We start from the raw sequence: 11,644 nt of genomic DNA, 5'->3' as shown, positions 1-11,644 counted from the left end.
CCAATGGCAGAGTTCGGCATGCAGCCGAGGGGCGGGGGGGCCGTCGGAGCAGCAGGCAGGGAGCAGCGCTAACCAGCCTCCATGCTTATTGTGGAAATCTTTTTAAAAAGCAATTAGACGCAGCGTCCCCGAACTCTCACACGTCCCCTGCTGGTTCCGAACCGCGCGAGCGAGCAGGAAAGGAGCGCTTAGAAGACCAGGTGAGAGGGATGGGAGCAGCCGTGCATGCCTCGCTGTTCGCCTCGATTTCAAGATCAGCCCGCTCGAGCGCTGAAATTCACCTGTCGTGTGACTTTTTATTCCACATTTATGGTGGGTCAGAGGGGGAGGGAAGGAGGGGGTCTCCCACCCACCCACACCCCCTCTCCAGGGGTTGTAATTTAACCCCACCTGGATCAAGTTGCGCCGCTAATCCGTGCGGCGTTCAGGTGCTGCAGTTATGAAACCAAAGCATCAAGTTCTGGTCGTGGTTAAGTTCTAGAACCCGTGCTCGGTGATCCGGACCGGCCTAATTCGTCCCCGTCACCACGTGCGGCGTTCATTTTCAGTGCGGTCCTGCGCGTGAACGTTTCTTCTCCTTCTTCCTCCTTCTCCTCCTCCTCCTCCTCCTCGGCAGGCATCGTCGTCATCGTCGTCCTCTCGCAACCATGACTGACAGGAAAGCCGTGATTAAGAACGCGGACATGTCCGAGGACATGCAGCAGGACGCGGTGGACTGTGCCACCCAGGCCATGGAGAAGTACAACATCGAGAAGGACATCGCAGCCTTCATCAAGAAGGTGAGGCTGCACGGATGCACCCGTGCACGGATGCACCCGAGCCGGGCTGACATCATTGTTCCCCTCGCTGCCTCTCGGGTTTTTATACTCTCTGCTCTATTTTTGGAGAGGAGGCCCCTGTGACCAGGGCCATACCTGGGATTTTTTTAAATGACTGTAGGTCACTCACTGCCCCCACTGATGTTATTCACCAGTTTCTCACGAGCTGATATTAAATCCATTGTTTTGACAGTTGCTTCCTGTTTGATCTCTTGAGGTCAAAGGGCAGGAGGCTTTTCTCTTGGGTTTGTATGCAGCTTTTATCACGTGCACTTGGTGCAGCTGAGTTAGCTACATGCTAATGTCGAAGCTACCAGGATCAATAAGTTAGTCCAATCTTGTTGGAAGGCCCCAGTTATCCAAATGTTGCCACGTGAGTGAGCAAGACCAAAATTTGGGGTTACATTTTAAACTAAAGGTGTGTTTTACAGGCGAGTGAAGCTTAAACCAGTTTTGTTTGGTATTTAGATGTTTAAGTGAGAATGCCGTTAGTGCCAGGTGTGACTGGAATATTAAACCCTTTGGTCCTGGATTTCCTTTATTGTGTGTTTTTCAGGAGTTTGACAAGAAGTACAATCCCACCTGGCACTGCATCGTCGGGAGGAACTTCGGCAGCTACGTGACCCACGAGACGAAGCATTTCATTTACTTCTACCTGGGCCAGGTGGCCATCCTGCTCTTCAAATCAGGCTGAAAATTGTTCTTAGGAGCATTGAGGGTTTTTTTTCCTCCCTAAATTTAAATCAGAAATGCACTGGTGGCTGATGTGTCCCATACACTAATAACATACCATAACGATGCAAACCCGTGCACATTTGCATGGACTCTACACTATTTAATATGTATGTTACAGTAAGTTTACTTTTCAGTAGTTGCCATGTTAATGCAACTAAACCTTTCTTTCCCCCCCCTTGTTTTGCCTTTAAATTCAGTTGTACGAGACATTAACATGGCCCTTGATTGTATAAATAAAGGAAAGCTGTAGAATGTAGTCGTGCATCGGCTTTCCTTCACACCAAACTCCGAGTGTTGGATTAGATGGTTTAAAAAAAATAAATAGTGTGAGCACCAGTTTAACAACCCCTCATAAAAATTGTGCATTTTTCGCGCCACTTTCAAGGGGAACGTTACCTGCAGGTGCCAACCCAAAACCTTCACGCACAGATAGTGCCCACGGTCGGCTGTGGGAGGGGGGGCAGGTGTCACCACACTTGACATTCCGGAACAACCACAGGCAAGTGCAAATAATTTCTCCCGAGCCGTTTAGTTTAAATTGTCACTGTGAGGGACGGGGGGGAAGCAGGTGGAGCTCAAAGACGCAGACCTTAGCCTGTCGGGGGCAACGGCGCCGGTTACTAAAGCATCTCAACTCGTCTGCTGGGTGTGTGGACTTCTTATTCGGTGTTTCTGCATGGATATTAACCGCTGTTTGCTTAGCTGTTGTCTGAGGCAAAGAAGATCCCGTTATTCTGAGTTTGCGTATGTAGATATCAGTTTCTGCACCAAAAGAAACAAACAAAAAAAAAAACCCTTGCACCCCTGTTGGAAACATCTGTTGCAGCCATTTTCCAGTTGTGTTGACGGTGGGTTTTTTTCTGCAGTGCTGGGACACCGAGGGGATCGCTTTTATTGAATGCCGCATTAGAGATTTTAGTTTTGTCTTGTCGGCTAGTTTAAACTTTTTGTTTGGTGTGTTAAGGCGTGCAGATGGGAGGGATCAAGTCCACCGCGTTGGAAGCCGCCGCCGCACATTTCTCGCTATATAAGCTGAATGTTTACTCGGTTGTTCCCTTAATCCAGCAGTGGGCCAAATGTGCATCTCTCAAGTGTTCGCTTGGATACACGTGTTTGCGGGAGGTCTTCCTGTCGTCGGTGTAAACGGATTTTTTTAGCATTGTTCTCCTCTGGCATGTATTTCTGCTGTGTAACTGTAGGAGTCGTTCCAACGCTGGTAAATTTGCACAAAGCGTGTGCCTGTCATCGCTCTCAACTGTAACCGGCTGCACTTCATTAGAATCATCTGGTAGGTTGCTGCGAAACCAAAACCATAAATTAAATAAACTAATTGTTGACTTATTACACTGTGGCCTCTTTTGTTTTGTGAAACGTCGGTTTATGGTGTGACAGTTAAATGTGAAAACAAAGATCATCTTTGATGCTGTACAGTGAATTCACGATCATTTGTTCTTGTAAAGCTTAATTTAGCAAGTAATTTAATTTGGGAATGATTGTGAACCAGAGTGGGTGAATACACAGAACGCTTCACCTAGCGGGCACGCTAACTAACCTTGGCATGAGAGCTGGAATTAAACTGCATTTTAAATCTTTTTATTGAAAATAACTAAAATATTTTATTTAGTTTAGCACCAGACGGCACCCTTACCAGAATTGCTGACGTATTAATAATCAAAGTCGTGATTCAGAATTTTTTATAGGCTGCTTAAACTTATTTTTAGAAATGTAATGACTTGAATGGAGGGAAATCGTCAAGAAGATGAATAGATAGACGGACTATTATGTGCAAACTGGTGATAAAATAAGAACATCTCCCCAGAGATGTGAGAATTTGCTGCTTTTGAGAATTTGCACTTCAGCCTTGATTATAATCCAGTTTGGAGTCGACCCTTTTATTTGCTTTCAGAGATTGTTGGTCCTCCAGGAAGAAAATCAAGCATCGTCAGAAACGATTTGTTTATTTTCACCTTTGCGACACCAGCTTTTACAAATGCGGTTGCACCAAAAATAGAGATTCTGTGTCTGAATCAGAGCAAAAGGATGAATTAAAGGTTTTTCTGTGCCACCGCTGGTTTAAGCAGATGCCTGTTTGTTTAAAGGTTGAAGGCCGAGCCACCAGTGACCCCTTAAAAACAGTCTGGAGGTCAAACTGGGCAGAATAAGATGCCCTGTGGATTCACCTGGCATAGCTGGAGCTGATTTCCCTTCAGCGCACGACTATTCTGGCAGCTTTCTGTACCTAAAGAGGAATAATGAAGGATGTAGTGCTGCCTGATGCTTCTGGTTCACGGCCGTGCTGATGGCTGCATGTGTCTGCTCCTGCCTGCTCCTCTCGTATGCTGTGGCCTCTTTCATCCAGCCCACGCTGAGCTCTCATTCATGGTCAGAATGCGTCCAGAGAAAAACGCTCCACCACATTGAAAGCAACAGCCGCAGGTATTCAAATCCAGATCTTTGCATGGGCCTGAGAGGGAGCTGCAGAGTTCTACACACGCTCTCGCTCCCTCTCCAGTTTGCTGTCACATCCAATGGATCACTGCAGCAAACAAAACTCGCTTCAGGCTTGTGGTCAAAGTGTAACAGGCATGATGTGATGAGGGTTTTGTGCTGTGCTGATGCTGTGAGATGAGCGGTGGGCGGAATTGACGCGGGGAGAAATAAAAATGACTCAGACTCCAAATATGAAGCGTGATCGTTTTGGGAAAATGTCACATGAATATGCAAAAGAACTGGACGCTGGGGCACGAATGACATCACGAGTAGGCTGAAGACGTCATTGTCTGCAGAGACTACAGAATCTGTGGTAAACGCTCAGTTTACAAGTTATTTGCAGCTTAAAAGGTAAATATAGAGTTATTCTGGATTTACATGCTTGGACTCTCTAGCAGCGCTTCTAAGGATAAAAGGGTAATGGCGATGACACAGATTGTTATCTGCTCCCTCACTTAAATCTGAACAAAAATATGAACCCAACTCTTTTGCCTTTTTCCCCACTTTTTCGTGAGCTGAACTTGTGAAGATTTCTGTGTACACGGAAGACCTATTTCAGTCAAATATTGTTTAGGAGTCTGTCAAAGTCTGTTAGTGAGCACTTCTCCTTTGCTGAGATTGTTCCTCCACCTCAGGTGTGGCATGTCAAGATGGCACATCAAGATACTGATTATTATTGCACAGGTGTGTCTCAGGCTGCCCATAATAAATGGAATTTTCCTGTGTTGGTTGGTGTGGTATGCCACTCCTGTGAGGTGCATGGATTATCTCAGCAAAGGAAGTGCTTGCTAACAGACTTAGGTAGTCTTGTTAACAATATGTGACAGAAATAGGGGGTTTGAGTCCACAGAAAAAGTCTAACATCTTTGAGTTCAGAAACATGCTAGCAAACACAAAAGTGTTGTTTCTTTGGTTTAGTGTAGCGGTTTGATCGTGTAGTCGCTTGTGTTATCCGCCACGAGATGGCAGCATTTCTCCCCAAAACGCCTGATTTCGGCGCTGCTCTGGGTGTGATTAAACCACAAAGAAACTCCTCTCACTCCCAGTTTTACAATCACAGTTCATCTCAGAGTCCTTTTTTAAATCTCATTGGCCATAAAAATATAAATGTCCCATTGTAGAGTTCAGTTGATTTTAACACTGCAACTGCTTGTTATAGTGTTATTACTACTGCAAAATCCTGACATCAACGGTTAAATCACTTCCTGTTCCTGATTAATAACGTGTAATAAAGTTTTGAAGAATTTCCTTTCTGTAAAAGGAAGCTACATGGACCATTAATAGTTACTTATTAGAATAGGTGAGACTTTGAAGAAAACCTTGGATTCATCCACGTTGTCCTGACTTTGAGAGTTTGCACGCAGACGGGCCGAGCTTTTGTCCTTGGATAGGGCGCTCAGAGGTGATTTGCTTCATAAACAGTCTGCTTTGCTGCACTCGAGAGCCGTTTGTTCTAATGGTTTCCTTGGAATGGAGCGCAACTATGGAAGCCAAACAGGAGCGGTCACCTCCAGCCCGCCCCGAGTATCGCTCTCACGGTGGTAACAGAGACGCTCATCAACCAGGGGACATTTTATTGTGATCCCTTCAATGACAGGATGGAAGACCCACACACTTATGGGTACATAATGTGCCGTTTTAGAGTCATCAGATCTTTGCAAACATTCTGCATGACTAAGTGCGCCACAGGTCAAAGGTCGGAACGACTGGCTTTCATGGGCCGCAGTATTTTTATGACCTTCTCCGCGCTCACCACTGGCAACACCCTTAGAACGCTGCTTCCTGCCAAACTCAGCCTCTGGGTTCTTAAACTGAATAAATCCGATGGCACCTGTCTGTGTCTGGAGTCGTCCCGTTGGTCAGAGAGGGGGAAAAAACGTGTTGACCTAAAGTCACCAGACTCGCTGCCACAAACGTCCTTATCTGAGCCCAACCCTTTATGGACCATCACCTTGTAATCCTGCACCTTTACTGCCCTCGCTATACGCTGCTGTCAAGGATAAGGTAATCAGCTTATCGTGAAGCCATGATTTATAAAACTTATACATGCAATAAGGGCATCTCAACAATTCGGGCTTTCTTTGATACGTTTCAGAGGAGCCGTCTCAGGTTTCACTCATGGCTTCGCCCCAGAGAGTGTTTCACCTGTGCGTTTACCTGAGGGAGCCGCACCAGGAAGGAGGATGAAGAGAGCGAGAGACTAGTTTCGGTACTTTCGTACCTTATCTCAGATTATATCCCACCACTGAAGGCATGTGATGTTGGGCAATAGGGCAATAAAGGAGGGCAACTGTTTATGAGCCGAGCTGTGAAACTCTGAGCGGGTACAGGGGGACTCCTGCGCCACTGGGGTGTATAACGTAAGCACGCGTAGATAGAAAAAAAAGCAAATAATTCTACCTTTATCAGCTTTGGGAGGCTCCAGAACTGTTCAACTGAATCTTTTTGGTTTTAGCCAATCGGTGCTGGTTATAGCAGATAAGTTGGGCTTATTTTGTTTATTCCTTCTTAATTTTGTTCACTATTGCTCCCCGAGTCCACGACAATCCTAATGAGTCTCCCTGTAGCTCGAGCAGCTTCGTCTTGTTAGAGTTTAGATTAAACTGAAATCTGCAGGATGGCCTCAGAATCAAGGGTTAAACTTTTATAGATAAATTAAAAGTGTGAAAGAGACGCACAGCAACAACAACTTGATTTGATATTCCACCTCTGTTTAGTAAAAAAAGTATTTTTAATTGATATCAAATATTGCTGGTTTTAACAGGAAAACAATGCAAAAACAAAAGAAGAAGATGGTCGATGTGTGTGTGGGGCCACTCCAGGGGGTCTCATGTGTTTGGGGTGGGGGGAGGGGGGTGGTCAGGGCAGTCAGGGGTGGAGAAGTCACGCAGGTAGGGGACACTAATACTGGCAGTGGGACTGTGCACTCACCGTGACTCAATCTACCCACTGACCCCGCATGACTGGTCTCAGGCAACAGCTAATGGCCCCCAATTACAGTTTCTCTGTCCTCCAGAAAGCAGCCAGTGTAGCGCGACCTTCAAAATGAGTCTTCCTCACAGACGCACGGCCGCAACCCACGGGTCAACTCAGCGAGGGGTCTTCATTAAAGACTGGAAAAGCTTCCAACGCGCCGAGGCGGACTTACAATCCTGCCCGCTCTGGCCGGCCTCCGCGGCGTCCCCACCAGCTTCTGTTGGAGCCTGTACGAAGGGTGGGAAAGGAGCAGCGAAGAAGGGCCGAGGTGGAAAGGTCAACCTGATGTTTCACAGCGGGGCCAGAAAGGGACATTTTTTTCCAAACAGGATGCCTCCGGTCGGGGTTAATGTGGTGTTTGAGGGACAGAGATGTGCGGATGAATTAATTTTAGGGATGAGCAGAGGAGCGTAGAGAGCAGTCCAGAGTCCAGTGGCGGCGTGGCGGGGGGGTGAAGGGCGATGGTTTATATTTTAAAAAAAGGCTTTTGGAGCTCTTTTGGTATCTGTTGTAGGCTAAAACATAATTAAAGCTAAAATGTGTCACGCAAGATAGATTGTTTTCGACCTTTCCGTGACCTCTATTAAATTAAATATACTCTTTTATTTAACCTGTTAGCGACGGCGTGGCTCAGCTGATCAGTGTGTCCAGGCCTCATTCGTGGTCCCCAGAGGATGAGAATTGGCCATAATGTTAGATTTACTACGTGTGTTAGAATATCAGTCTGAAAAGAAAATGGCAGAACTGTTGTGAAACAGTGCTGAGACGTTCCTGTTGGCTGGAACTGGGACGCGTTCTGATGAAACGCAGCTGGTACGTTAGCAACGGCGGGGCGAGCCGGGGGATGCCACGGATGACCGCCTGCGAAGCTCTTTGCTCTACTCATGAAATAATAAATAACTTGGCTTCCGCATCAGGTGTCCAGAATCGTTCTTGTTTTTTTTTTTTGCTTTTTTAGGTGATTTTAACGAGCCGTTCGATCAAAGTTCATATTTGCAGTTAAAAACGTGGAAAACAAAAAGATTTGTGATCAGATCATCGACGGGGAAGCTTTGCGTTCTTTGTAAGGACGTTCTCTACCCCAACTTCCTGACCCAAACCGATTTTATCCTCAACCTTCTACCAAGTTAACCCTCAGTCTTTCCAACTTGTGAGAACCACCTCAATGTCCTTGCTTCCCAGAAATGTCCTCACTTTGCTAGTAGAATGCACAATTTGGCACTCAATACAGAACATGTACCAGTACAGGCACACACACCCAAACATCCTCTATCATTGTAAGGACTTAATATGTGTTCCAGCCCCTTATCATGACTTCGACCTAAACCCAATTCAAGCATAACCTTAAACCTAGTCTGAACCCTTCAACAACCCTATGAGGACCAGCCCAAATGTCCCCACTTCTCTAAAACGTCTTTCATTTTGCTAGTGAATTACTGGACCTTTCCATTGACTTTCCATCCACGAAGTCTAGTTTAAACCTTTATCCTTAATCCTTCTTTCTATAATTAACGATAAATTTATGCCTCCCACATGTTCAAACCTTGTAACGTGGGAAAATCTTGACTCCCACAAAAGTAGAAACTCAGACACACATCGGCCTTTCCTGAGTTTAACCCTGACCTAAGTGTTTTGCCTTTATATTCTATATTTATATTTTACTAAAGTATGAATGTTTTTGTGTTTTGAGTCCACGCAGATCCAGACAGAATGTGTGACTGTATCCGTCAGCGCTGTGACAATGATCCCATTTAGCTCCCCCGAGTGAAGCTGCACCGACATCGATCCCTGTATGAGGTAGAAGGAAATGTGCTGATTCCTCGCACGCTCGGTTATACATTAACTGTTAACAAAAAAAGAAATAAAAAGAGCTCATAGACTTGGACAGATAACCTGCTACTGCATCTGTCAGACCAAGCAAATAAATTGCTGACAGAAAAAATAATCTTGACACTAAAGGTCATTGTTGCTACTGTCACACTGTTGCGCGTTTATGGCTAAAATAACTTTCTGACAGAAAGGGTGAGACGAGTCCTGGTGGTTTTAGAATGCGGAAAGACTCTTTAATTGGATATTTTTCTATTTCTATTTCTATTTTCTATTTTTTGGGGTGAAATTGTTGAAGTGCATCTTTGAGAAATAATAAAAAAAAGAAAATAACCCCACTCTGAATTCTTATTTAGCTATGAAGAATAGGTGACAATTTATTTTACCCTAACTGTCCGCAACTCCTGATGGAAGGAACAAGCCGAGCCACTCCCCCTAGTGGTAGGTTTCAAAAGCGCTTCACCTTCTTGCCCATGATTTTAGATCAATCAGACAAATATGAAGAGTAAATTTGTAAATGCACCAAGTCTCCCGGCCAGTAGGTGGCGCAACTCTGCATGTGTTTTCAGGAAATGGAAACCAGAATCGCTGTGTAGAAACGATAAGCAAGCCGATGAGATTTGCAACAAATCTTTAACATTATTAATGTTCCACAAGGTTTATATCACTTCCTGCGTCCCTTTTATAGTGTTTCGTTGCTATGGCTAAGGTTGCTAAGGCTAATTCAACACACCCGCTCAGCTGAGGCAGACTGCCCAACGGCGCTTGAGACACATTGTGGAACGAGCTCAGCGACTCGCACCGATGGCTAAGGGCCCGTGCCTGTTTAAAGTCGTTATTGAGCTAAAGACGCGGTTTAGCTCATCCTCTTCCTCACAGCCACGCGTGCTTGTGGTTGCCATTGTCCGTAAGGCCTAAAAGAAATAACTCAGACATTTGAGAAAGTCTGAGGTCAAATATCCACCACTGAAGAGTAGAAGGAAACAACTGGATATGATCCAAATAAAAGTGTAGGATTGTTTAATTTTTGCTCACGCTGGGTGGTTTTAGGTTACGCAGCCGTGGACAGCAGTGTGTTTGTTCTGCAGGGGTTCATTCAGAACGTTCCACCCCTCCTGGCTACTAATGGCAGGTGTGCGTGCCTCTGCATTAATCAGGGGGCTGTGAACCTGCCATTTAATCGCAGAGGAAGCCATGCAGGTAATTACTTTGGAATCTGTAAAAGTGCCGAGCGAATATGAGAGAAAGACGCCAGGTGGACAGAGATGGTCGCACAAAACCGGACGTTAACAGATAAAGCAATCTTTTTTGTCTCAAACAATATGTCTAATTTTCCGTTGTCTTTTGGTCTATTTACACAGAACATGGCCTAGAACTAGCTCTTTTGTGAATAAATGTGGCCTTTATTTGCTAAAAATGGTTGTTTTGTCACATCATTTTACTTTAAATACAGTTTCATGACATTTTCAGTGTAAAGTCGTTCACACTTGTGGATGGTTGATTGCCGTGTCTCTTCAAGGCCTCTTCTAGCCAAGCTGCACCACCGCTAGGTCAATCGATCTATATTCTGGAGATAATTCGGACACAGTGTCTCATATCTTGCATTCCAGTCTCATTTGCAAATAAAGATATTTCGTTTCTCTTCCCTGTGGGCCTGAATCTGATTCACCCGTGTTCTCTTCTTAAGTGATTTATTGCACCGCGACACACCTTACATGGCACAGTTTGTCTGTACAGAATAAGGTCAGGGGTGATTCAGTGTTTGCGTGTATGTGTTTAAACTTTATCGGTACACACTGTAGAGCCAGAACAATGCAGCGCTCAAATAATAATTTAGAGTGAGTTCAGCTCGGAAAGGCAAAATGTAAGTAGCTGCGCCGCTCTCACCTACGTGGCGGCTCACGAGGCGAGTTCACCCAGAGGTAGACGGCGTGCTGCGCTTCTATGCTTTCACAACAGAAATATGCAAAAATGAAGCATTTGCCAGGAAACTGTTGGCCAGTATCGCCGCTCAATGCAAATCGGACCAGTTCAACAGTCGTTGCCACGATTTGCACAGTCTTTGGGTACAGTTGTCTTTTCAGGAGGACCCACGACTTGGTCAAGACGATGAGCCACAAAAGTCACCTCCCGGGTTGCCACGGTGACCGACATCGACGGCGGCGCATCTAGACGACCCTTGAAAACGGCGTGTGTTTGTCCTGTCGATGCGTTTGTCTTCTTTTCGTGCATTAATGTGCCCGTGTGTGCTGTTTTTGGCTCATTTACCCTCCCAAAACCACTCACCTCCACTCAGCTCGTGACGTAGCTAAAGTAAATATTTCTGTAATCAAATATATGGAGTAACCAAAATCTGTGTTCTTATGTCCAAATGTCCATATGGACAAAAGTATAAACACAGAGCAGAATAGCTTAAATAACTAGTGATTTACATCCATACAGCTCACCATCATTGCGTTCATTTTGACAAATTATTATATTTATTATTATTAGCCTTTTTTTCTGTTTTGGCCTGATGTCATAGCAACCTCCAACAATAAGCTAACAAAGTGGCTGTTGCTTCAATACCTGAGTCAATATTGACGAGCAGCTAGCAGCGCAGCGACGCGGCGGCAGCAGCTGAGGGGGGGGAGCTGTGCGGGATCACTCGCCTGTATAAAACAGCCGAGCGGCCAAAGAAGAGCGGAAAGTTGGATCGGCTGATCTGAGAAGTGCCGTTCAGTTTGACTGCATCACAACTCGCCAGGCGCGTTCAGGGAGAGAGTTTCTAGGCGTGGATCGTTAATAAAGGTCATCGA

The 11,644-nt window shown here is 45.4% G+C and overlaps 1 protein-coding gene across 1 annotated transcript; it reads left to right on the top strand.

The window, feature by feature from the left end:
- Positions 1 to 9: 9 nt before the first annotated feature.
- On the top strand, positions 10 to 2,897 carry dynll2a (dynein, light chain, LC8-type 2a). The gene is made up of 3 exons (XM_057049496.1): positions 10 to 200; positions 617 to 779; positions 1,375 to 2,897. The coding sequence occupies exons 2-3, from the start codon at positions 648 to 650 to the stop codon at positions 1,510 to 1,512; spliced, it is 270 nt and encodes an 89-aa protein (XP_056905476.1). The 5' UTR covers positions 10 to 200; positions 617 to 647; the 3' UTR covers positions 1,513 to 2,897.
- Positions 2,898 to 11,644: the final 8,747 nt, after the last annotated feature.

The sequence above is a fragment of the Takifugu flavidus genome, chromosome 12 (genome assembly GCF_003711565.1).
Source record: "Takifugu flavidus isolate HTHZ2018 chromosome 12, ASM371156v2, whole genome shotgun sequence".
NCBI lineage: Eukaryota > Metazoa > Chordata > Actinopteri > Tetraodontiformes > Tetraodontidae > Takifugu > Takifugu flavidus.
Note: the sequence above shows the minus strand (reverse complement) of the source record. Positions and strands in the feature narration are given on the sequence as shown.

What these genes read in the sequence shown, in the direction of transcription:
- dynll2a (XM_057049496.1), top strand. Translation starts at nt 648, where the DNA reads ATGACTGACAGGAAAGCCGTGATTAAGAACGCGGACATGTCCGAGGAC. An exon ending in TCGCAGCCTTCATCAAGAAG is followed by an intron (nt 780 to 1,374) that starts GTGAGGCTGCAC and finishes TGTGTTTTTCAG; the next exon opens with GAGTTTGACAAGAAGTACAA.